This window comes from Pipistrellus hanaki (genome assembly GCF_964339955.1).
Source record: "Pipistrellus hanaki genome assembly, chromosome: 2".
Classification (NCBI taxonomy): Eukaryota; Metazoa; Chordata; class Mammalia; order Chiroptera; family Vespertilionidae; genus Pipistrellus; species Pipistrellus hanaki.
In genome coordinates, this window is record NC_140504.1 from 107,227,667 (window position 1) to 107,253,719 (window position 26,053).

Genomic DNA, 26,053 nt, shown 5'->3' on the forward strand with positions numbered 1-26,053 from the left:
ATACACAATTGGGGCTGGGGAGGAACGTGGAAGGTTGGTCAGTCGGGGAGGGACCATGGGAGGGCTCCCGGGCTTATCTGGCCCATGTCACTCAGTCCTGATTAGCTGGACCCCAGCAGTAAGCTAACCTATTGGTCAGAACGTCTGCCCCCTGGTGGTCAGCACACGTTATAACAAGTGGTTAAGCAGCCTTAGCATATCATTAGCCTATTACACTTTGGTTGAATGGACGACTGGACACTTAGCATATTAGACTTTTATAATATAGGAATTGTTCCCCCATGAATAAACCATTTGAAGCTTAATCAACAGGTCTGACAGGGAAATGAAAGCATTATTATTTGGTAATATGCTTGTCTACCTAAATGAGAATCTATTTTAAAAATAAAGTAATTTAAAATAAGAGTACAAAATTACTGAATGCAAGATAAATACCATTATGTTTCTTTATGTATTCTTTCAGCAAATATACTGGGTACTGGGGAGATGGTAGTCACCTAATAGACTAAGGTATTGCTATGTTAGGACTTACATTTCAATGGCAATAACAGACAAGCAGACAAAAATACAAAATGGATATTATATAGAAAAGTAAAGGTAGATAGGGAGAAGAGAGTAGGCCATAATCAAGTGGGATTTGATTAAAAGAGGAAAAACCCAAACTAGTCTAAAATAAAATTTCGGGAAGAATTTTAATAATAAACTTTGGAACTTAATGAAGAAAGCTGAAAAACATATATAGGATTACTCAATATTATTTGAAATGTTAGTTTTATTTACAAGTTTTAAGACAATTTTACTTAAAATTATAGGTTTCTAAAATAAGTTTTTCTTTTTCAATTATAGTTGACATACAATATTAGTTTCAGGTGTACATGTCAGTGATTACACATTATAAAACTTACTGACTGCTCACCCCAAAAAATGTAACCATCTGACACCATACATAGTTATTAGAATATTATTTTTATTTTTGTTGTTGTAATCCTTTCCCAAGAATATTTTTGTATTATTTTTAGAGAGAGTTGAAGGGAAAGCAAGAGACAGAGAGAAACATCAATGTGAGAGAGACACATCGATTGGTTGCCTCGTACACGTACCCCAACCAGGGCCAGGGAACCTACAACCAAGGTATGTGCCCTGACTGTAATTGAACCCAGGACCCTTCAGTCGGCGGGCTGATGCTCTATCCACTGAGCCAAAATGGCTAGGGCATAGTTATTAGAATATTATTGACCGTATTCCCTATGCTATACTTTACATCCAAGACTATGAGTACTAATTTGTACCTCTAAAGCCCTTTACCTTTCTCAACCATCCCTCACATCTCCCTTCCATCTGGCAACTGTCAAAATGTTCCCTGTATCTGTGAATCAGTTTCTGTTCTGCTTGTTCATTTATTTTGATTTTTAGATTTAGTTGTTGATATGTACTTATTGCTATTTTATTGTTTATATTTAGGTCATTTAACATTTCATTTAATATTGGTAAATGCCTTTAGCTTTTCCTTTTCTGAGAATCTATTTATCTGACCTTGAATTCTAAATGATAGCTTTGCTGCGTAGAATAATCTTGCTTGTAGGTCCTTCGTTTTAATCACTTTGAATATTTCTTGCCACTCCATTCTGGCCTGCAAAGGTTCTGTTGAGAAATCAGCTGACAGTTTTATTGGAGCTCCCTTGTAGATAACTAGCTGCTTTTCTCTTTCTGCTTTTAAGATTCTCTCTTTGTCTTTAACCTTTGGCATTTTAATTATAATGTGTCTTTGGGGTGGGCCTTTTTGGGTTCATCTTGTTTGGGGCTCTCTGTACTTCCTAGACTTGTATGTCTATTTCTTTCACCAGGTAAGGGAAGTTTTCTGTCATTATTTTTTCAAATTTCAATTTCTTGCTCCCTCTCTTCTCCTTTCCGTGACCTTATAATGGGAATGTTGGCACACTTGAAGTTACACCAGGGGCTCCTTACACTATCTTCATATTTTTGGATTTCTTTTTCTTTTTGCTGTTCTGATTGGTTGTTTTTTGCTTCCTTATATTCTAATTTCTTAACTTGATTCTCGGCATCCACTACTCTACTGTTGATTGCCAGTATATTATTCTTCATTTCAGGTAGTGTATCCTTCATTTCTGACTGGTTCTTTTTTATAGTTCTTAAGACTTTCTTCATGCTGTTGAAGTTTTCATTAGGTTCCTTGAAGTTCTCACTAAGTTCTTTGTGCATCCTTATAACCATTGTTTTGAATTCCATCTGGTAGTTTGCTTGCTTCCATTTCATTTCATTCTTTTTCTGGAGGTTTCTCCTGTTCTCTCTTTTACAACATGTTTCTTTTTTTTTTTTTTTTGTTTCTTTCACATTTTTATTCAAAATTAGAATTGTCTTTTAAATTAAATAGTCTGGGAAAACACTCTTTATATTAATGATTAGAACTTGAGGACCAGAGACTATGGCTATGTGTCAAGGGCTCCAGGCATTATTTGAAATTGTAGGTGCAACATTCAGTGGATATTCTTTGTATACTTTTTTATTTTTTTTTTTATTTTTTATTTATTTATTTTTTTTATTTGCAGTTTCTTTTTTTTTTTTTTTAATAAGTTTTTATTGTTCATATTATTATATTACAAATGTTCCTTCCCCCCATCCCCACCATTGCTCTCCTCCACCAGGTTCCCACCCCACCCTCTGTCCTTTCCCCACCCCCCATTGTCCTCATCCATAGGTGCACAGTTTATGTTCAGTCTCTTCCCACGCCCCCCTCTTCCCTTTTCCCCAAGAATCATCAGTTCACTCCCCTTCCATACCTCTGATTCTATTATATTCAACAGTTACTATTGTTCATCAGATTTTTTTTTTTAATTTCCTTGGTTTTTAGATTCACTTGTTGATAGTTACGTATTTGTTGTTCATAATTTTTATCTTTGTTTACTTTCTTTTCTGAAAGAACCCCCTTCAGCAATTCATATAATTCTGGTTTGGTGGTGATGAACTCCTTTAGCTTTTTTTTATTAGTGAAGCTCTTTATCTGACCTTCGATTCTGAGTGATAGCTTTGCTGGATAGATTATCTTTGGCTGTAGGTTCTTACTATTCATCACCTTGAATATTTCTTGCCATTCCCTTCTGGCCTGCATGGTTTCTGTTGAGAAGTCAGCTGACAATCGTATAGGTGCTCCTTTATATGTAACTACCTTCTTTGCTCTTGCTTCTTTTAATATTCTCTCTTTGTCTTTTGCTCTTGGAATTTTAATTATGAGGTGTCTTGGTGTGGTCCTCTTTGGATTCCTTTTGTTTGGAGTTCTGTGCGCTTCCTGGACTTGTAAGTCTAATTCTTTCGCCAGGTGGGGGAAGTTTTCTGTCACTATTTCTTTCAGTATGTTTTCGATATCTTGCTCTCTCTCATCTTCTGGAACCCCCATAATTCTGATGTTGGTTCGCTTGAAGTTGTCCCAGAGGTTTCTTACATTATCTTCAATTTTCTGGATTCTCTTGCCTTCTAGCTTCTGTGGAGGAGTGTCTTCTGGCTCTTTATGTTCCAAATCTTTGACTTGATTCTTGCGATCTTCCCTTTTGTTTTTAGGACTCTGTAAAATATGTTTTATTTCAGACAATGTATTCTTTATTTCTTGTTGTTCCCTTATCATTTCTTGATGGTCTCTTTTCATATCCTCATAGGTCTTATCCATCTTTTCTAGGAAATTCTTGAAAAACCTTATAAGCGTAGATTTGAACTCTATATCCAGACGCTTTTTGTCCTCCATTTCTTTTGTTTGTGATTTATATTGTCGCATTTCGCAGTTACAGATGGGACGGGGTTTCAGGGTGGAGCCTGCAGCTTTGGCTTCCGTCAGCCCCGCCCTATGCGGGTCCTTCAGTACTCGCTGCCAGCACCTCTGAGAGAAAGGTGCCCTCGATTTTCGCCTGCTGCCAAACAGTCTATGCTCTCCCCCAATGAGCCCGGTATTGGGGTTCAGTTCAGTTGGAAGTGGAGTTGGAGGTGGCGTTCAGAGCAGTCTGGAGCCCCAGTCTCCTTCCCATCAGGGCAATCCCGCGGCACAGCCGACCGTCCCTTCTCTGCGCGCTCTGTGCGCGCCTCCGGGACCTCCTTTCGCCGCTTCCCCAGGGTCCCGCCTTACAGCCCGGCTCCCTATGGCTGAGCCTGGGTCCCCGGGGTCTGGGGAACTGGGGTTCAGAGCAGTCGGGGGCCTAGCACAGTCAGAGTTTTATCTCCTTTCCGCTAGGGAACGCCCGCCAGGCACTCCGTCTCCCCCTCCTCTCTGGCTTCGTCCTCTCCGCGCGCCGTGCGCCGCGTCTCCGTACCTGGGGCTTTTCCAGCTCCTCCACGCCTCCTTCTGGTTTTGTCCTTGCTTCTCGCTGTAGAATTTCCAGTCAGTCAACCTTCCTGTAGTTCTGGGCAATGTCCGTTTTATATTTTAGTTGTATTTTATTGAAATTGTTGTGTGCGGCTGCGGCTAGGTGTTCACCTGCGCGCAGCCATCTTGGATCCCCCTGGCCTTCTCTTACAACATGTTTCTTTATCTCTGCATTTTTTCTGCTTTCTTATGTTTGTTTCTATGTATTAAGTAGAGCTGCCATGTCTCGCAAACTTGGAGGAGTGGCCTTGTGTAGTAGTTGTCCCAAAGGACCCAGTGGCCCAGCTGGGTGCTCCAGGTGCATCTCTGTGTGGGCTGTGTGCACTGTCCTTTTATAGTTGAGTATTCTTTGATGTTGGTATCTCTGAAAGGAGTTGACCTCCAGGCCAATTAGCTGTGAGGTCCAACTGCGATTATAGCTGAAGAACTGCTGTACAGGAGCCCACCCTATGGAGCAGGACTTGCTTCAGTGGGGCTTTGGTGCTCACCTAGTATGCCCCTTGAGTGTGTCACTGGTGGATGTGGTAGAGTTGCAATCTGGCCTGGTCTGATGCTATCCACTGGGTGGACTGGTTTGGGGCCTATTCGGAGGTGCAAAGTCAACCACTACCTGGACCCTGCCTGGGGCCATGTGGCACAAGCTACTGAGAGATCTACAGATGGCTGCTACTTGTGTTGGGCTTGGAGTTGCCCAGGAGAGGTCAAGCTCTGAACCAAAAGAGGGCTGCCACTAATGCCAAACCTGGGGCCACTTATTGAGAGCTACAGGGCATGCTGATGCCAGTTGCTGCTTGTCAGAGATTTTAGGAAATTCCAAAGCATGAGGCAAGAGAGGCCAGTTGTATGGAAAAGCCACTGGAAACAGCTTGGATGAGTTAGCTAGTTGGGTGGGGGTAAGGTCTCAGGGAATCACCAGAGCAAGGCAAACAGTGTGGGCCAGGTTGATGGAGGCTCAGATACGGTACCTACCTGTCAGTTTGGGGTATTTGAAAATGACCTCTGCCAGCACTTTTTTCTGGGAGAAAGCTGCCCCAACTGCTCCTACCCTGATGCCAATTATTTCCTCTCCATATGCCCCTGATCCTTTCAAGGTGCTGCTCCAGCATTAGAGCTCAGAGGAAGTGAGCCTGTGTAAGTCTGTGCATTGGCCTTTTAAGAACTGCCTGGGACTCCAGCAGCTCCCATCTCACTGAGCCACTATGCCTGCTGGTTTTTACAGCCAGAATTCAAGGGGACTTATTTTCCTGGCACTGGAACTTGGGCTGAAGTATCTGGTGTGGGTCTGATATTCCTTGTTCCTCAAAGGGTACCTCCATAGCCAAGATATCCCATCTGATTAAAAACCATCACACAAGGTTGTGGAACCAGCCTGTTCAATGACTCCTCCCCTCCTACCAGTCTCAATATGGCATCTTTAATTTCCTAGTTGTGGGACACCCAGCCAACTAGATTTCAGGACATTTCTGAATGATGGTTATTTTGAAGATTACTTGTATTTTTGAGGTGATCGTGGGAAGAGGTGAGTACTGTGTTTACCTATGTCACCATCTTGGCCAGAAGCCCTCTAGGGCTTTTTGGTGGGGCGATCTGGACAAGTTAGCACATATAGAAATGAAAAGTGACATCTTGCAGACAATAAAATTTATTACAAACCTACAATGATAAGCAAAAATAAAGCATTAATTTAACAGAAGACCTAGAGACTTGTACATAACAACACACAGTGTGTAGTCTCTCTTCTACACACTTTATATTATAGCACTTAATTATCAAAATAAAAACAACAATCCCAAACAGTACTACTAACATCGCTAGTTTACAAGTGACAAATCTGAGGCACAAAGAGGTTAAGGGATTCAAGATCACAGAGCAAGTAACATAACAGAACCTGGACTGGATTCAAGCAGTCTGGTTCCCAGATCTGTTCTTTTACCAAGTAAGCTATACTACCCCAATGAGACTTAAAAACATAGAAACCGAGGAAGAAGGAATTAGAACACTATTTCAGAAAAATCTAGGTAGACTTTTAATTCATTCTCCACACTAAAATAAAATCTGGATGGATTATAGAGTTTTGTCAAAATAAAAGTAATGTTTTAAAACCTGTAATAAAATATTTGATCATTTGACTTCTGAATATGAAATAGTTTCTAAACTTAAAAGCAATGAAAGAAGTTACAAAAGAAAATATACCTAACTCAAGAAAATATGAAGTTAACATGAAAATATGACAAGATATTAGTGTCTTTAATATATACAGATATCTCACAAATGCATTTTTTAAACACACTTGAAATTTAAATATGGACTTTATCTTTTATGAGCCATTAGAAACTTGCTTTTTTACATATTAATTTGTTAATTTTCCACAGAGTCAGATTATGTATGTCAATATATTTGTTTAAAATAGAGATTTCTAAAGATTGAAAACAGGAGTAGAATATTCAGGACCTGTGGGACAACTACAAAAAAAGTATAATATATGTATAATGAGATGTCATAAGGAGAAAAGAGAGATAAAAGAACAAATATTTGATACAGTAATGATTGAAAATTTTCCAAAATTTTTAACTTGGAAATGTTGTTAGATACCAAATCACAGATCCAGAAGCTCAGAGAACATTAAGCATGATAAATACCACCACCACAATCCCAGCATATCATCTAAACCTCAGCATATCATTTCAAACTTTAAAACATCAAAAATAAATTCTGGGGGGATAAAAGGCATATAAGTAAGGAAACACACCTTAACCTATAAGAATTACATTCAGCCCTAGCCGGCTTGGCTCTGTGGATAGAGCATCAGCCTGCCGACTCAAGGGTTCCAGGCCAAGGGCACATGCCTGGATTGCAGGCTCAATCCCCAGTGGGAATCATGCAGGAGGCAACCGAACAATGATTCTCTCTCATCATTGATGTTTTTCTCTTTCCTTCTCCCTTCCTCTCTGAAATCAATAAAGAAATATTAAAAAAAAAGAAAAAAAAAAAAAGAAAAAAAGAAAAGAATTACGTTCACCTTATCAGAAACCATACAAAGAAAGAAGAGAATGGAATGAAATACTGAAAGTGTTGAAAGAAAAAAACAACAACACTAACCTAGACTTCTGTGCTCTGAAAAATTATCCTCCAAAAAGTGTAGAGCCGAAACCAGTTTGGCTCAGTGGATAGAGCATCAGTCTGAAAACTGAAAGGTCCCAGGTTCGATTCCGGTCAAGGGCATGTACATTGGTTGTGGGCACATTCCCGGTGGGGGGTGTGCAGGAGGCAGCTGATCGATGATTCTTTCTCATCGATGTTTCTAGCTCTCTACCCCATTCCTTTCCTCTCTGTAAAAAAAAATCAATAAAATATATATATTTTTTTAAAAACAAAAAGTGAAGTAGAAATAAAGACTTTATCAGGTAAAACTGGTGGGAATTAGTAGACATGCCTTTCAGCAAATATTAGAAGTTCTTTGGAGAGAAGGAAAATGTTATAGGTCATAAGTATATCAAAGTAAAGGAGAATTAACATCCTATGGCTTCAAGACTTGCTACTTTAAAGCAACAGTAATCAAGATTGTGGCTGAAAAAATGGTCAGATCTATAGAACAGAATAGAGAGCCCAGAAACAGATCTATGTAAATACAATCAACCAGATCTTTGGCAATGGAACAAAGATAATCTTCCACAAATGGTACTGGAACAATAAGACATCCACATGCAACAAAAAAGAAACTCGATATTAAATCATCACAAAAATTAACAAGTATAAAACACAAAACTATAAAATTCTTAGAATATAATATAGGAAAGAACTAGATGACCTTGGTTTTGGTGATGGCTTTTTAGATAGAACACTAAAGGCATGACTCATGAAGTAATTAACAAGCTATTCTTAATTAAAATGTGTCAAAAGAATGAGAAGACAAGCCACTGACTAGAAGCAAATATTTGCAAATGATATGTATTTGATAAAGGATTATTATCCAAACAATACAATGAACTATTAAAACAACAATAAGAAGAAACAAAATACCTGATTTTAAAATGAGCTGAAGACCTTAACAAATACCTCACTAAGAAGATATATGGATTGCAGGTAAACATGAAAAGATATTCCATATCATATATCATTAGGGAAATGCAAATTAAAAGCAATGAGATACCACTATACACCAGTTAGAATGGTCAAGAGTCTGAAAAGATGACTCTGCCAAATGCTGGTAAGTTCATGGAACAACCAGAACTCATTCATTGCTGATGGGAATGCCAAATGGTGTAGCCACTTTGGAAGGAATTTGACATTTGCTTACAAAACTAAACATACTCTTACCATATGATTCAGCAACTATGCTCCTTGGTATTTACCCAAAGGATTTGAAAACATATCCAAACAAAAACTTATATACAGGTGTTTATAGTAGCTGTATACATAATTGCCAAAACTGGGAAGCAAACAAGGTGGCCTTCAGTAAGTGAATGGATGTCATGCACAACATAATGACATTTTGGTCAATGACAGACCACATATATGACAGTGGTCTCATAAAATTAAAATGGAGCTCAATTTTAGAAATATGTGGTTCAGGAGGAATTTTTTTTTTTTTTCACTGATGGGAGCAATATCTGTGGGGTTTTGCAATAGATTCTCTCACACAGGTTATATTCCAGTCATTCAGCAACTGAACTTTTTCAGTACACTGAGATTCTGCACTCTGTTCCATGCTTCCATGTCTCTGGATCCACTCTGTACATCAGTTTATTTTAATTAGATTCCACATATGAGTGAGATCATGTGATACTTGTCTTTCTCTGACGGACTTATTTCACTTAGCATAATATTCTTAAGGCCTCTCAATGCTGTTTCAAAGAGTAAGAGTTCCTAATCTTTTACTGGTGCATGGTATTCCATGGTATATATGTACCACAGCTTTTTTATCCACTCATCTACTGATAGGCACTTGGGCTGTTTTCATAGCTAGGTATTGTAAATTGTGCTATTATGAACATAGATTTTTTTCTTTTCTTTTTTTTTTTTTTAATTTATTGATTTTTTACAGAGAGGAAGGGAGATAGATAGAGAGCTAGAAACGCCGATGAGAGAGAAACATCGACCAGCTGCCTCCTGCACACCCCCTACCGGGGATGTGCCCGCAACCAATGTACATGCCCTGGACCGGAATCGAACCCGGGACCTTTCAGTCCGCAGACCGACGCTCTATCCACTGAGCCAAACCAGTTTTGGCTGAACATACATTTTTTTCTAACTGGTGTTTTGTTTTCTTAGGATATATTCCTAGAAGTGTGATCACTGAGTCAACTGGCAGTTCCATATTTAATTTTTTGATGGAAGTCCATACTGTTTTCCATAATGGCTGCACCTGTCTGCATTCCCACCAGCAGTGTACTAGAATTCTCTTTTCTCCACATCCTCACCAGCACTTGTCATTTCTTGATTTGTCGTTGGTAGCCATTCTGACAAGTGTGAGGTTAGGGTTAGGGATACATCATTGTCATTTTAATTTGCATCTCTGATGATCAGTGTTTGAGCATTTTTTTCATGTCTTTTGTTCATCTGAATGTCCACTTTGGGAAAGTGTCTATTTAGGTTATTTACCCATTTTTTAATTGGATTGTTTGTATTCCTTTTGTTAATTTGTATTGAGTTCCTTATATATTCTGGATATTAACCCTTTATCAGATGTATCATTGCCAAATATGTTCTCCCGTACAGTGGGCTCCCTTTTTTGTTGTTGTTGATGGTTTCTTTTGTAGTATAGAAGCTTGTTATTTTGATGTAGTCCCATTTGTGTATTTTCTCCTTAGTTTCTTTTGACCTGGGAGATGTATTGGGAAACATATTGCTAGGAGAGATGTCTCAGATTTTGCTGCCTATGGTTTCTACTATAATATGTATGGTTTTTATATTTATATATCAACTTATATTTAAGTCTTTTACCCATTTTCATTTTATTCTTGTATAGGGTGTAAGTTGGTGGCCTAGTTTCATTTTTTTTTTTCTTGTGTCTGTCCAATTTTACCAACACCATTTATTGAAGAGACATTCTTGACTCCATTGTATGCTATTGCCTCCTTTGTCAAATATTAATGGTGTGTAATGGCTTAGGTCGATTTTTGAGCTCTCTGTTCTGTTCCATTAATCTATGTGCCTGTTCTTGTGCCAGTACCAGGCTGTTTTGATTACGGTGGATTTGTAGTATAATTTGATATCTAGTATTGTGATTCCTCCAACTTTGTTCTTTTGTAATTTGATGAAGCTACTCAGCGTCTTTTTTGGTTGCATATAAATTTCTACATTTGTGAAATATGCCATTGGTATTTTAATAAGAACTGCATTGAATCTGTAGATGGCCTTGAATAGTATGGACATTTTAATTATGTTACTTCTACTAATCCATGAATACGGTGTGATCTTTAAGTTGTTTATATCTTCTTCTATCTTTTTTTTTCAACGTCCTGTAGTTTTCCAAGAAAGTTTTTACCTCCACCCTTAAGATTATTCCTAAGTAATTTAATTTATTTGTTAAAATGGTAAATAGGATTGTTTGTTTAGTTATCTTTCTGAAAGTTTATTATTGCCATGTTGAAAAGCCATAGATTTGGGGATGTTGATTTTGTATCCTACTACATTCTCAAATTCATTTAAAAAAAAAAATATATATATATATATATATATATATATATATATATATATATATTTTTTTTTTTTTTTTTTTTTTTTTTTTTTTTTTTTTTGTTTACAGAGAGGAAGGGAGAGGGATAGAGAGTCAGAAACATCGATGAGAGAGAAACATCGATCAGCTGCCTCCTGCACAGCTCCCACTGGGGATGTGCCCACAACCAAGGTACATGCCCTTGACTGGAATCAAATCTGGTCCCTTCAGTCCTCAGGCCAACGCTCTATAAACTGAGCCAAACTGGTCAGGGCTCTCAAATTCATTTGTTAAATATTAGTATTTTTTTGGTGGAGTCTTTAGGGTTTTCTACGTACAATATCCTGTCATCTGTGAATAAGGACAATTTTACTTCCTCCTTCCCAATTTGGATACCTTGTGTTTATTCTTCTTGTCTGATGACTGTGACTAGTACGTTGGTCAGCAAACTGCGGCTCATGAACCACTTGAGATTTTAGCAATCCAGCTTAGGAGTACCCTAACTAAGTTAATAACAATGTATCTACCTATATAGTTTAAGTTTAAAAAATTTGGCTCTCAAAAGAAATTTCAATCGTACTGTTGATATTTGGCTCAGTTGACTAATGAGTTTGCCAACACCGAGCTAGTACTTCAAGTACTGTGTTGAATAAGAGTGCTGAAAGTGGATAATCCTGTCTTATTCCTGTTCTTAGGGGAAATGGTTTTAGTTTTTGCCCATTGAGGATGATGTTGGCTGTAGATTTGCATATATCGCCTTATATGTTGAGATATGCTCACTCTATTCTTGCTTTGCCTAGTTTTTATTTTTTTTAAATGGGTGTTCAATTTGGTTGAATGCTTTCCCTGCTTCTATTGATATGATCATGTGATTTTTGTCTTTCAATTTGTTTATATGACATATCATGTTTATTAATTTGCAAATATTTTACCAGCCTTGCATCCCTGAAATAAATCCCATTTGGTCATGGTGTATAATCTTTTTAATATATCGCTGGATCTTATTTGGTAATATTTTGTTGGAGGATTTTAGCATTTATGTTCATTAGAGATATTGGCCTGTAATTCTCTTTCTTTGTACGGTAGTGTCTTTATCTGGTTTTGGAATTGGGGTAATGCTGGCCTCATAAAAAAGACTTGGAAGTGATTCTTCCTCTGGGGTTGTTTTGAATAATTTAAGGAGTATAGGTGTTAGTTCTTTGAATGTTTGGGAAAACTCCCTGTGCGGCCGTTGAACCAGGGCTTTTAATGGCTAGGAGTTTGTTTTTATTACTGCTTCTATTTCATCAATTGCTATTGGCCTATTCAGGTTTTCTGATTCTTCCTGATTCAGTTTTGGGACATTGTATTTTTCTAAGAATTTATCTATTTTATCTATATTGTCCAGCTTGTTTTGTATTTCTGTTGTGTCACTGCTTACTTCGCTGCTTTCATGTATGGTTTTATTTATTTGGGTTCTCTGTTTGTTTCTTGATGAGTCTGGCTAATTGTTCAACAATCTTGTTTATCTTTTCCAAGAACCAGCTCTTGGTTTCATTGATTTCTTTTGGTATTTTTTTTTTTATGTAATTTATTTTTGCTGTAATCCTCATTAGTTCATTCCTTCTACTTACTCTGGTCTTTTCTTGTTGTTCTCTTTATAATTCCTTAATTATAAATGTAGGGTTAAATAGTTTATTAGCTCTTTTTCTTGTTTCTTGAGGTAGGCTTATATTGCTATGAATTTACCTTACAGAACTGCTTTTGTGTGTCCCAGAGATTTTGTGGTGTTGTGTGTTCATTTTCATTTGTTTCCAGGAAGTCTCTTCATTTTTCCTGATCTCATGGAAAAATTTGATTAATAGCATGCTATTTTAGCCTTCGTGTATTTGAATGTTTTTGGGTGTTTATACTCTAGTTGATTTCTAATTTCATTCCACTATGTTCTGAGATGTTTGATTTTTTTCAATCTTCTTGACTTGTAGAGATTTTTTTGTGTCCTAACATGTCTTTCTTTGTGAATGACCCATGTTAAGAAGAATGTATATTCTTCAGCTGTGGGGTGAAATCCTATGTAGTAAAAGAGTAATATGCAAATTAAACATCACTCCGCTATGCCAAGCCATGTCCACAACCCAATCAGGAGCGAATATGCAAATAAACCCAACCAAGATGGCTGCAGCCACAGAGAGCAGGAGGGAGGCTTGGGTTTTCCCGGCAATATAGGAAGCCAACCTTTCCACCTACCCTTGCCATCCTAGGCCTTCACTCAAGGCTACAAAGTTTCAATTATAGAAAGTAAACAAATCCAAATAGAAATAGCTGCCGCCATGGAGCAAGCAGGAGGCTTGGCTCCACTGCACGCTACAAAGTTTCAATTATTTAGAAGATACATAAATTCCAGATACCTGCTTCCAGCCTATGCTTGGGTCGCTGGGGGGCGTGGTGAACCTGCAAACCACCACAGGCTCCTCACCCAGACCGCCCCCACACCTCAAGGGAACCCACATCCTGATTCGGGATGTCCTTCAGGGCAAATCAGCTGGCCCCCACCCATGCACCAGGCCTCTATCCTACCTAATAAATTGACTATCACTCCAACACACAGGATAACTGCCCCCATGTGGTCAAAATGGCTGCTCCCATGTGGACACAAGATGGCCTCCACAAGATGGCCAGCAGAGTAGGACAGTTGGGAGGGACTAGGCCTGCAAGGGAGGACAGTTGGGGGCGATCAAGCCTGTAGGGGAGGGCAGTTATGGGTGACCAGGCTTCCAGAGGAGGGAAGTTGGGGGTGACCAGGCCTGCAGGGAATGGCAGTTTGGAGGGACGCAGGCCTGTAGGGGAGAGCAGTTAGGGGTGACCATGCCTGCAGGGGAGGGCAGTTAGGGGCCAACAGGCTTTCAGGGGAAGAATTAGGCATCAATCAGGCTGGGAGGAGTGGTTAGGGGGTGATCAGGCTGGCAGGCAGAAGCAGTTAGGGGCAATCAGGAAGGAAGGCAGGTGAACAGTTGGGAGCCAGCAGTCCTGGATTGGAGAGGGTGCAGGCTGGGCTGATGGACACACCCCTCTCTTGCATGAATTTTGTGCACCGGGCAATTATAGTATTCTATAATTGTCATTAAATCCATCTGATCCAATTTGTCCTTTAGAGCAGTGGTCACCAACTGGTGGTCCGCCAATCACTAGTGATCTGTGAGGTCCGAAAGGAAACCTTTGGAGCAGCGGTTGCCAGCTGGTTGTCCATGGACCACCGTCTGCGAGGTCCGAAACGACGTGACCACTGCTTTAGAGTCACTGTTTTCTTGTTAAATTTTTGTCTGGATGATGTATTCAGTGAAGCCAGCAGGGGTTAAATTACCCTACTATGACTGAATTGTTTTCGCTCTTTCCTTTAATGTCCTCAAGAAGATTTTTAGCCAAAGCCGGTTTGGCTCAGTGGTAGAGCGTTGGTCTTCGGACTGAAAGGTCCCGGGTTCGATTCTGGTCAAGGGCATGTGCATTGGTTGCGGGCACATCCCCGGTGAGGGGTGTGCAGGAGCCAGTTGGTCGATGTTTCTCTCTCATCGACGTTTCTAGCTCTCTATCTCTCTCCCTTCCTCTCTGTAAAAAATCAATAAAATATATTAAAAAAAAAAAAAAAGATTTTTATACATTTAGGTTCTTCTGTATTGGATGCATATATGTTTACCAGGGTTATATCCTCTTATTGGATTAATCCCTTTGGTATTACATAGTGACCTTTATTTTCTCTTGTGATGGCCTTCATTTTGAAGTCTATATTTTCCAATATGGGTATTGCTACCCCAGCGTTTTTCTTTTCCATTTGTCTGGAAAATTTTTTCCCATTCCTTCACTCTCATCCTGTAATGGTCTTTTGTTCTGAGGTGGGTATCTTATAGACAGCATATAGTTAGTTGGGTCATGTTTTTGTATCCATTTAGCTACCCTATGCCTTTTGATTGGAGCATTTAATCCATTTACATTTAAGTTTATTATTGATAAGTACTTATTTATTGCCATTTTAATTCTGTATGCCTAGGTTTCCCTCTCTGATTCTTCTCATTACAGAAGTCCCTTTAGCATTTTTTTTTTTAATAAGTTTTTACTGTTCATGTTATTACAAATGTTCCTTTTTCCCCCCCCACCATTGCTCTCCTCCACCAGGTTCCCACCCCACCCTCTGCCCTTTTCCCACTCCCCATTGTCCTCATCCATAGGTGCAGTTTATGTTCAGTCTCTTCCCACGCCCCCCCTCTCCCCTTTTCCCCAAGAATCATCAGTTCACTCCCCTTCCATACCTCTGATTCTATTATATTCAACAGTTACTATTGTTCATCAGATTTTTTTTTTTTAATTTCCTTGGTTTTTAGATTCACTTGTTGATAGTTACGTATTTGTTGTTCATAATTTTTATCTTTGTTTACTTTCTCTTCTGAAAGAACCCCCTTCAGCAATTCATATAATTCTGGTTTGGTGTTGATGAACTCCTTTAGCTTTTTTTTATTAGTGAAGCTGTTTATCTGACCTTTGATTCTGAGTGATAGCTTTGCTGGATAGATTATCTTTGACTGTAGGTTCTTACTATTCATCACCTTGAATATTTCTTGCCATTCCCTTCTGGCCTGCATGGTTTCTGTTGAGAAGTCAGCTGACAATCGTATAGGTGCTCCTTTGCTCTTGCTGCTTTTAATATTATCTCTTTGTCTTTTGCTCTTGGAATTTTAATTATGATATGTCTTGGTGTGGTCCTCTTTGGATTCCTTTTGTTTGGAGTTCTGTGCGCTTCCTGGACTTGTAAGTCTAATTCTTTCACCAGGTGGGGGAAGTTTTCTGTCACTATTTCTTTCAGTATGTTTTCGATATCTTGCTCTCTCTCATCTTCTGGGACCCCCATAATTCTGATATTGGTACGCTTGAAGTTGTCCCGGAGGTTTCTTACATTATCTTCAATTTTCTGGATTCTCTTGCCTTCTAGCTTCTGTGGAGGAGTGTCTTCTGGCTCTTTATGTTCCAAATCTTTGACTTGATTCTTGCGATCTTCCCTTCTGTTTTTAGGACTCTGTAAAATATTTTTTATTTCAGACAATGTATTCTTTATTTCTTGTTGATCTCTTATCATTTCTTGATGACTCCTTATTAATTCTAGTTGATCTCTTTTCATATCCTCATAGGTCTTATCCATCTTTTCTAGGAAATTCTTGAAAAACCTTATAAGTGTAGATTTGAACTCTATATCCAGACGCTTTTTGTCCTCCATTTCTTTCGTTTGTGATCTATTTTGTTGTCGCATTTCGCAGTTACAGATGGGACGGGGTTTCAGGGTGGAGCCTGCAGCTTTGGCTTCCGTCAGCCCCGCCCTATGCGGGTCCTTCAGTGCTCGCTGCCGGTGCCTCTGAGAAAAAGGTGCCCTCAATTTTTGCCTGCTGCCAAAGAGTCTATGCTCTCCCCCAATGAACCCAGTATTGGGGTTCAGTTCAGTTGGAAGTGGAGTTGGAGGTGGCGTTCAGAGCAGTCTGGAGCCCCAGTCTCCTTCCCGTCAGGGCAATCCCGCGGCACAGCCGACCGTCCCTTCTCTGCACACAGTGTGCGCGCCTCCGGGACCTCCTTTCGCCGCTCCCCCGGGGTTCCGCCTTACGGCCCCGGCTCCCTATGGCTGAGCCTGAGTCCCCAGGGTCTGGCCTAGACCTGGGGTTCAGAGCAGTTGGGGGCCCATCACAGTCGGAGTTTTATCTCCTTTCCGCTAGGGAATGCCCGCCAGGCTCTCCGCCTCCCCCTCCTCTCTGGCTCCGTCCTCTCCGCGCGCCGCATCTCCTTACCTTGGGCTTTTCCAGCTCCTCCGCGCTTCCTTCTGGTTATCTCCTTGCTTCACGCTGTAGAATTTCCAGTCAGTCAACTTTCCTGTAGTTCTAGGTAATGTCTGTTTTATATTTTAGTTGTATTTTATTGAAATTGTTGTGTGCGGCTGTGGCTAGGTGTTTACCTGGGCGCAGCCATCTTGGATCCTTCCTAGCATTTCTTGTAATGCTGGCTTCATGTTAATGACCTCCTTTAACCTTTGTCTGGAAAGCTCTTTATTTCACCATCTCTTTTCAATGACAGCCTTCCTGCATATAGTGATCTTGGTTTCAGTTCCTGGCTTTTCTTTACCTTGAGTACTTCATGCTGTTATGAAGTACTGGCCTGTAGAGTTTCTGATGAGAAATCAGCTGACAGCCTTATGGGAGCTCCTTTGTAGGTAACAATTTGCTTTTCTCTTGCTGCCTTTGAAATTCTCTCTTTGTCTTTAATTTTTGGCATTTAATTATGTGTCTGTGTGTGGGTGTGTTTGGGTTCTTGCTTGTGGTTCTCTTTGCCTCCTGAACTTCTGTGACTTTTTTCTTGACCAGGTTAGGGAAGTTTTCTGCTATTATTTCTTTAAATTCGTTCTCTATCCCTTCCTCCCTTTCTCTCTCTTCTGGCACACCTATTATGCGAATATTGTTACATTTCATGTTCCTAATCTGCCCTCCTGTATTTAGTTGTTTTTTCTTTTAGATTCTTTGAGTGACTTTTTTTTAACCTGCCTTATAATTCACTGATCTGATTCTCAGTTTCCTCTAATCTACTGTGTATTTTTTCCAATGTATTCTTTATTTGTGCTCTGTCATTCTCTATTTCTGACTACTCTGTTTTCATAGTTACTATATCAATTCTCTTCTTTCATTTGGAGGCTCTTTCTCTGTCTTGTTGTTTTGGCTGCCTATTTGAATTTTGACTGACTATACGGTATATTAGGTAGATCTGCTACACCTCTCAATCTCTAGTGTAGGACTGTGTCAGATGCTGTTTCTGACTAATTAGATCAGACAAAGACTCAGCGCCTTCAAAGACCCACTTGATCCTGGATTAGCTTCAGTCTTGAGTTGGCAATCATCCACAGGTGCTTTGAGATGTTTTCCAATAGGGTGGGGCAGTTGCTTTGGCAATCATCCACAGGTGCTTTGAGATGTTTTCCAATAGGGTGGGGCAGTTGCTTCTACTTGGAGGCTAATTGTTATTTTAGTTTCTTAATTGTCCACAGAAACTACAGTGTGGGACAAGGGGTTTTATAATAGGATGGGTGAGCTATTTGCCCCCCAGGCAAAAGCTGCTTGGATAGCAAATATGTACCTGAGAAAGATGACCTCTGCAGCTTGATGGAATGACTCAGCACAGAAAATAGGGATGTCTGCCTTCAGAGCTCTAACTCATTACCCTCAACCCTGGCTTCTGCTTACATAGCTCCAGTCCACTGTGGTCTTTCTCTGCCGGAACCCAAGGTGTGGCTGCATATGAAGTTTTGTGTGTTGGTCCTTTATTGGGATGTCTGCAATTCCAGCTATCTCTCCCTGGCAGACTGCAACCCTTCTGCTTTTCACAGCCAGGTGTTATGTTGGCATCTTTCTCAGTTCTGGTGCTCTTTGTTGGGGTGCCCAGCTTGGGGTTTAGATCCCAGAGCCCTCAGTTGGAACCTCCACAGCTGAAATATCCCTCCAGAACTTCAGCTGCTGTCTATGAGTGCCTTACCACCCCTTTCTTGCCTCCAGTCTCTATGCAGTCTCCACTTTCTTGGTTATCAGGGTTCTCTCCAGTTAGTCCTCAGTTGATTATTCAAGTGTTTTTTTGTTGTTTGTTTTTTGTATTTTAGTTATAATTCCAATTTGGTCTTGGGAACGTGCCAGTGTAGCATCCATTTACTCCCCCTTGGTTTTTTTTAAATACTTAAAAGTGGTAAAATAGAAAGCAAAGTTCACCAACACCACCATTTTTAAGAGTAGCTATTGACAACTATTAAAACCCTAAAGAGTAAAAACATTAGAGACTAAGAGCATAAAGACCTTTGATTTTTGGAGTTAAAGGAATCCACATAAATAAAAAATAAGCATGCCATCATCTCTCCATGAGATAGAAGACATAACTTCTCAACTCCATATTTATGTATCCTAATATTTATCAGAATCCTCAGACAAATGAACATGGACAAATAAATTTGTAAGCCAGATTTTAGATTCCCAATTCCTGCCTTTGCCAATGAATAAATAGGTAGACCATAAAATAGAACCTCAGATTCCAACTCACCAATGTGGATAATAGTTGACTATGAATAAATTAGAATTAGAAACAAAATTAGATTTGGCCAGAACCAGAAAGAACATATAATTCCATGCATGAGACCACCAGAGGAGCCAGGGAAGGTGAGGCAAGGACTCGAGTTCCAGCGCTAGATGAAAGTCACTTTTCACAGAAAGCTGAGAAACATTTTCTTAGTTATTTTGCATACAAATTCATTTATGTGAAGGAGGTCAGTAGTTTTCCAGAAACAAAGGCAAAAACAGGATTTAGAAGATAGGGTAAAGAGGTGAAACTAACTATAGTCTGGAAACAGTGAGTCTCATTTACGTATTTCTGATAGAGTAACTGATTGGCTACTATGCAGCAGAAAAGTCTGTGTGGGCATTTTCTCCTGGAATAATGGCCATGTGGGACTATCCAAAAAATTAATTTGGTTTTAGAGTCGTCAGAAAATATTGAATGTTTTACTATAAGATGTAAAGGGTTGTATTTATATAATGTCTTCTCATATTCTATCATTAGCACTTCTACTTTATATTAGACTAAACCTGAAACATTTCCTTCATCAGAATTCTTTAGGTGGAACTAATAACTAACCAGGTTAAACTTTTTCTCCTTCCTCAATTTTTGTTTACATTTTAGAAGTTTGTTTTTATTGATGTCTCAAAGATTTAACTTGGAAATTACTGTATAAATATAAAATCCTTTTCCTCCTCAAAAGATTCCCCTTATACTTAAAGTCATCTGAATTATGCTAATTTTATATAATTCCAATTAGGTATTCTGTCAAATGTTGAACTTAGGCAAATAGTTAAGCTTCCAGAATGGACTCATAAACCTTATATAAAGATGGCTTGATGGTATAGTCTGACTGGTTGAGTGTATTATAATAATATCCTAAAATTAAATTATTTTTTCTTTTATTGAAGAATCTTTTACTAGAATATGATAAGCAGTCAGAGCAGTTGGAGATAGAAAAAGAACGTGCTAATAATTTTGAGCATCAGGTAGAAGACCTTACAAGACATTTAAGGAATTCAACTTTTCAGGTAACTTTAAATTGAGAAAATGCATACATGAAAATTATATTTTATTTTCAGCATATTTGCATAAAAATTAATACATAGAAATTTAATTTCATTTTCTTTTTCCACTGTTGGGGAAAAAATAGCAACTAATCTGTCTTACTTATTGTTCTAATCCAAGCATGTCAAACTCCCAGCTCATAACGAATATTTTTACAGTCTAGCCAATATAACAGTATGTAAGAAATGTTTTAATAAAAATTTTAACTTAATTTTTACCATATCCTGTTATACATAATTATTAATAATGAAATACAGTGTTCATTAATGACTGATTACTATAATCGTGTTATATTCATTTCCCTTTGCCAAGTCATTAGTCTTGGATTGACTTGTTTCATATGCAAAACAGGAAATATTTTGTTTTCGGAGGACAAGAAAAATAGGTTTATTTGCCTTAAACGTATTAATTTATGCAGTTATTCAGTGTCTGGTAAGTTAATGATCAAGAAAAAATATTAATTTTTATTAAAACATTTCAGCCCTTTGTATTCAGCATGTCTTTACTGAAATAAACCTACATTTCTATGAAAATTGAAGCTTTTGTTTCTTTTTGCGGCCTACATAAACTTAAACCATGTTGATTTGGCCCGTGTTAGCCTTTGAGTTTGACATGCTTACTCTAATCTCAGTTCCCTTGGGGGTTTTTTGGTTTTGTTTCATTTTTGCCTTTTTCTCTGCCAGTGCTTCTAGTCTTTTATATTGTTTGCCAAATTAATATAAACAATTATAGTGTTTAAAACATATCTTCATCTTCACTCTACTAGTAAGTCTTTACCTTTAATTTTGTCATTCTTTAAAACTGATTTTGAAATCTTCTTTTTTTTTTTTAATACTATGGCAACATTCTTGATAATATACCATTTTATTCTTCCACTCCTATATATATTTTGTGTGTTTTTACAGTAATGAATAATTTCTCATTCTAGTGTGAAAAACTAAATTCTGACAATGTTGATCTCCTGGCTCATGTTGAAACACTACAGTCTAATGTCAAGTTATTGGAAGTACAGATTTTAGAGGTCCAAAAAGCCAAAGCAATGGTAGACAAAGAGTTGGAAGCTGAGAAACTTAAGAAAGAGCAGAAGATAAAGGTAAAAATAGTCCTGTGGGATTAATTCATGTTATACATTGATGTTTTTATCTAAGTATTATTTAAAAGACTAGAGGCCCAGTGCACAAAATTCGTGTACAGGTAGGGTCCCTAGCAGCTGCCGGCTGCCAGCCAGGGCCTCCCTTCCCCCAGCTGTTGTCCAGCGCCTCCTTTCATACCCACGTTGGCCTGGTGCCACCTACTCACCTGTTCCACCACTATCAGCACCATGTCACTGATGCCCACCATGTTCCGCGCCGACCCTGGTGGTCAGCACATGTCTAAATCCCAATAGGTTGAACTCCTGCCCATAGGGACAATTTGTATATTATTATATAAGATGGAAAGATTGTCCTGGCCTATTTGATTCAGTGGTTAGAGCACTGACCCATGAACCAAAGTGTTTTGGGTTCAGTTCTCAGTCTAGGGCACAGTACCTGGGTTGCAGGTTCAATCCCAGTCCTGGTCAGGAGGCTTCCAATCCATGTGTTTCTCTTTCTCCTCATCCTACCTCTATTCCCCCCTTCCAGTTTCACTCTCCCCCAAAAAAATTTTTTTTGAAAAAATATCCTCAGGTAAGGATTAACCATAACAAAAAAGATGGAAAGATTACTGAATAGCATTTGTTAATACAGCAAAATTCATTAATTCCTTAATATATGCTAACTATGGATTTGAGAATCTAAGTTATGACTTTTAAGTGTATATTTTATAAATATTGAAAGATTTCAAACACTTTGTATTTTATTATGTCAGATTTATCTTATAGTTCCTTACAAATACCTTTTTAATGTTGGTTGGCATAGGGTGGGGGGAGGGGGGACTTTTAATTTGATTTAATTTAATTTTAGGAGCATGCCAGTTCTGTAACTGAACTTGAAGAACTTCAGCTACAACTTCAAAAGGAAAAGAAACAGCTACAGAAAACCATGCAAGAACTAGAACTAGTTAAAAAGGTAAAATAAAACATCAGACTCAAAACTTATGTCAGTAATTATCTTTGTTAAACTATTCTATAAACTTTGAAAAGAAATCTTTCAAAAACATGTACTAAAATAATCATTTATAAATTGCTTGCCTCATAATATTGAAAATTGAACTTATTTCTCTGAATGCCTCCAAAAAAATCTAGACACATGAATTATTAGATATTTTAGATATTAGACTGGTATTTTATTTTTGTACATGATTATTGTATGACACATGAAGATTTAACTATGGCTTATTTTTCTCAACTTTTTTCAAGATGAGGTTAATAGAAAAAGTACTGTACAACTCTACAAGCTGTCTAAAATACTAATATCTATATATATAAAAGCCAAGCGAATGGAATAACCATTCTCTATGATGTGCACTATAGCCAGCCAACTAGCCTGATCAGGGGTGGAGCCAGCTGGCCAACCTCTCCTGGCCACCTAGCCCCAATCAGCCCCATCAGGGTGGACTGGCCCAACCCCACCTCTGCATGAATTCATGTACCGGGCCTCTAATTTATAAATAAGAGCCCCACAAGAGAATAACTACCAATTGAGTTAATAAAAAATAAGAGATACAATAAAACTGAGAAAGTTAGATTTAAATAAACTATTGCAAAACACATTTTGAAATTACAAAGTAGAAAATATTCAGCTTTTAGTTTTTTCGTTACTGTGTATACTTTATTTCAGAAAAGCATAGTAGAATGTGTTTATTCCTATGGCGTCATTTTAGCAGTTTTGCATATGAAATTAACTCATCTTTTATTTATGGATCATTTATTTATAATATGTGCAGGATGCCCAACAAACCACATTGATGAATATGGAAATAGCCGATTATGAACGTTTGATGAAAGAACTAAATCAAAAGTTAACTAATAAAAACAGCAAAATAGAAGATTTGGAGCAAGAAGTAAAAATTCAAAAACAGAAACAAGAAGCCCTACAAAAAGAAATGAGTGAGTAAAACAGAATTCATTTTAACTTAATAATAACTTCATCATAATAGAATACAGTAGAGCAATATTACTTGTTTATTTCACCAGTTTTTGACTGCCAACCAGATCTTTCACACAGTGCTAACCATTTTTAAGGACCAGAAAAGTTGTAAAACCATTTGTAATACAGACATTGACACCCAATGTTGGTGAATAATGCATTCACTTAAATATTTCATAAGTACCTACTGTCTGAGTAATACAAAAATAAAAAGGGGTCTTTGTCAATGATTTTTTGATTGTCAACAGAGTGGGATAATTTAAATAGCGGTGAAAATCTTTCTTTTTAAGGTGCTCATATTCCATTTTATCCATAATGGAATTAATGTTCACATTAATATTTCTTTAGACCTAGTTCATTCAGCTACATCTCACAGAATGATATGTTGTATCATTTTATTTTAATTTAATTCAGCCTACAATATTTTTTTCATTTTATTTTATTTTATTTTAATTCAGCCTACAATATTTTTTTCATTTCCTTTGACTCATGGATTATTTAGAAATGCGCTGTTTAATTCCTAAATATTTTAAGGAATTTTCAGATATCTTTCTGTCAATGATTTTTAAAAAGTTTTTTTTTAAAATATATCTCTATTAATTTCAGAGAGGAAGGGAGAGGGAAAGAGAGATAGAAACATCATGATGAGAGAGAATCATTGTTTGGCTGCCTCCTGCACGTCCCCTTCTGGGGAACAAGCCTGCAACCCAGGCATGTGCCCTTGACCAGAATCGAACCTGGGACCCTTCAGTCCGCTCTATCCACCGAGCCAAATCAGCTAGGGCTCTGTTAATGATTTTTTAACCTAATTCCTTTGAGGTTAGAGAACATATTCTGTATGATTTAGTCCTTTTAAATTTATTGAGTTTTTATTATGGCCCAGAATGATTTCTTTTGGTAAATGTTTCATCCACTTGAAAATAATGTATTAGACTATATTAGTTGTTAGATAGGTTGTTCTATCTAATGTCAATTAGATCGTGTTAGTTGACAATGTTTAAGTTTTCTACATCCTTAATGATTTTTTACTACTGTTCTATCAAGGATTGAGAGAGGTATGTTGAATTCTCTGTATTCTGAATTTTGTTTTCTTTTTGGTTCTGAAACATGGGGCTCAGGGTGCAGATTCTTCCTGTGGGTCCTTGCCCTGTGAAGTTTGAAGAATAAACTCATGGACTAAAAGATTTCTTTAATAAAAATGTAAAAGTTCACTGGAAGCATTTATAAAATCCGTCTAGGTTGGGGGGGTCCCCAAAGGAGAAATGCCTGCTTTTTTTTTCTCTCTCTCTCTCTAATGGGGAAAAAAAATCTAAATCCAAAATGTATTTCTGCTGAGTCTTTTTGTCTCCTGGTTTACTAGTATAAAGGCTGCAGTTCTTTGACTGGACTTAATTCTTCCTAATTGGACTCTTCCTTAATTTAGGAGTTCTGTGCTTTCCTCATTTGTCACTGTGTTACATAGTGTTAGTTTCAAAGTCTAAAGCCCAGGTGGTGCTCCTCACTGACTCTCCCCCTTACTTTGCAACATTGTCCATCTTATCTGTTCAGGTTGGAGTTACTTTTAATCTCCCTTATGGCTCTCTCAGTTGTCCTTGCCAGAGATGTTTCATTACCCCTTAGGGCTCTCTCAGCTGCTCAGGTCAGGGCTGCTTTTGATCTACTTTATGGCTGTTTTAATTGTTCAGGCCAGAAATGCCTTCATCCTCCCTGGACACCCCCCTTTCTGTCTGCCTCATTAAGCTAGCTAGCTAACTCTTATCAGTTCAGTTGAATTTGCTTCATATATTTAGAAACTCTGGAATTAGCCACTTGTATATTTAGTACTAGGGGCACAATGCATGAATTCATGCACCTTGAAAAGAACTGTGGACTGAGGCAGCAGTAGGCGCAGGGGTGGGTCTCAGCCCATCCTCCATGACCCCTCCTTGCCCCTCCCACCTTGGCCCCTGGTTCCCTGTCTGCTGGCAGCCCAGCTACTGCCGCCGCCAGCCCCAATCACCCCTCAGGAGCAGGGGGAAATGGAGAAACAATTGGGGACGAAGCTGCCACTCGTACCCACTGACAGCACCAAGCAATCGGGATTAGCATCGGGTGCTGGCAGCGGCTGTAAGCAGAGCTGGCGCCAGTAGTGGAAGCAAGAGGCGGCTGCACCTTCAGGAGCAGGTGGAGGTGAAGAAACCCTGAGGAGCAATTGGGATCAGCAGCTGCTGCTCATTTCTGCTGAAAGTGCCAAGTGATAGGGGCTGGCGCCAAGCGCTGGCGCCAAGCGCTGGCAGCAGGTGCAAGTAGCAGCTCCTGCACCGACAGCAAGGCCAGTGCCCGCAGTAGGTGTGAGAGGTGGGTGGGGCCGTGGCATGTGGGAGCAAATAATTTTCAGTAACCACCAGAGGCTTGCCTCAATGACAGCAACCAGTGCCCCACCTTGGTCTGGCACCCCCGCTTACCTGCTCCACCATCCTCTGTCGCCGACACCTGCCATGTTCCACGCTCTGCCACATGTTGCCGACACCCACCATGTTCCATGTACACCCCCTGGCAGTCAGCACATGTCATAATGACTGGTTGTTCCACTGTTTGGCCTATTTGCATATTAGGGTTTTATATATATAGTTGTCATTTTTTGTGATTTGATCCCTTTATGATTATGAAATGTCATTTTTTTTATCACTGGTAATATTCCTTTTTCTAACTTCAACTTTGATGTTAATCCTACCTAATAAAAAATAATATGCAAATTAACCATCACTCTGTCACACCCACATGCCATGCCACCAGCCAATCGGAGCAAGCATGCAAATTAAC

General features: G+C 38.7%; 1 protein-coding gene across 1 annotated transcript in view; it reads left to right on the forward strand.

The window, feature by feature from the left end:
* GCC2 (GRIP and coiled-coil domain containing 2) overlaps positions 1-26,053 on the forward strand; it is an 84,811-nt gene that overhangs the window by 23,916 nt on the left and 34,842 nt on the right. The window contains exons 10-13 of the mRNA XM_084872419.1: positions 20,027-20,146; positions 21,112-21,276; positions 22,127-22,231; positions 23,049-23,211. Of these exons, the coding sequence (XP_084728545.1) occupies positions 20,027-20,146; positions 21,112-21,276; positions 22,127-22,231; positions 23,049-23,211 (553 nt within the window). The remainder of the gene's footprint in view (positions 1-20,026; positions 20,147-21,111; positions 21,277-22,126; positions 22,232-23,048; positions 23,212-26,053) is intronic.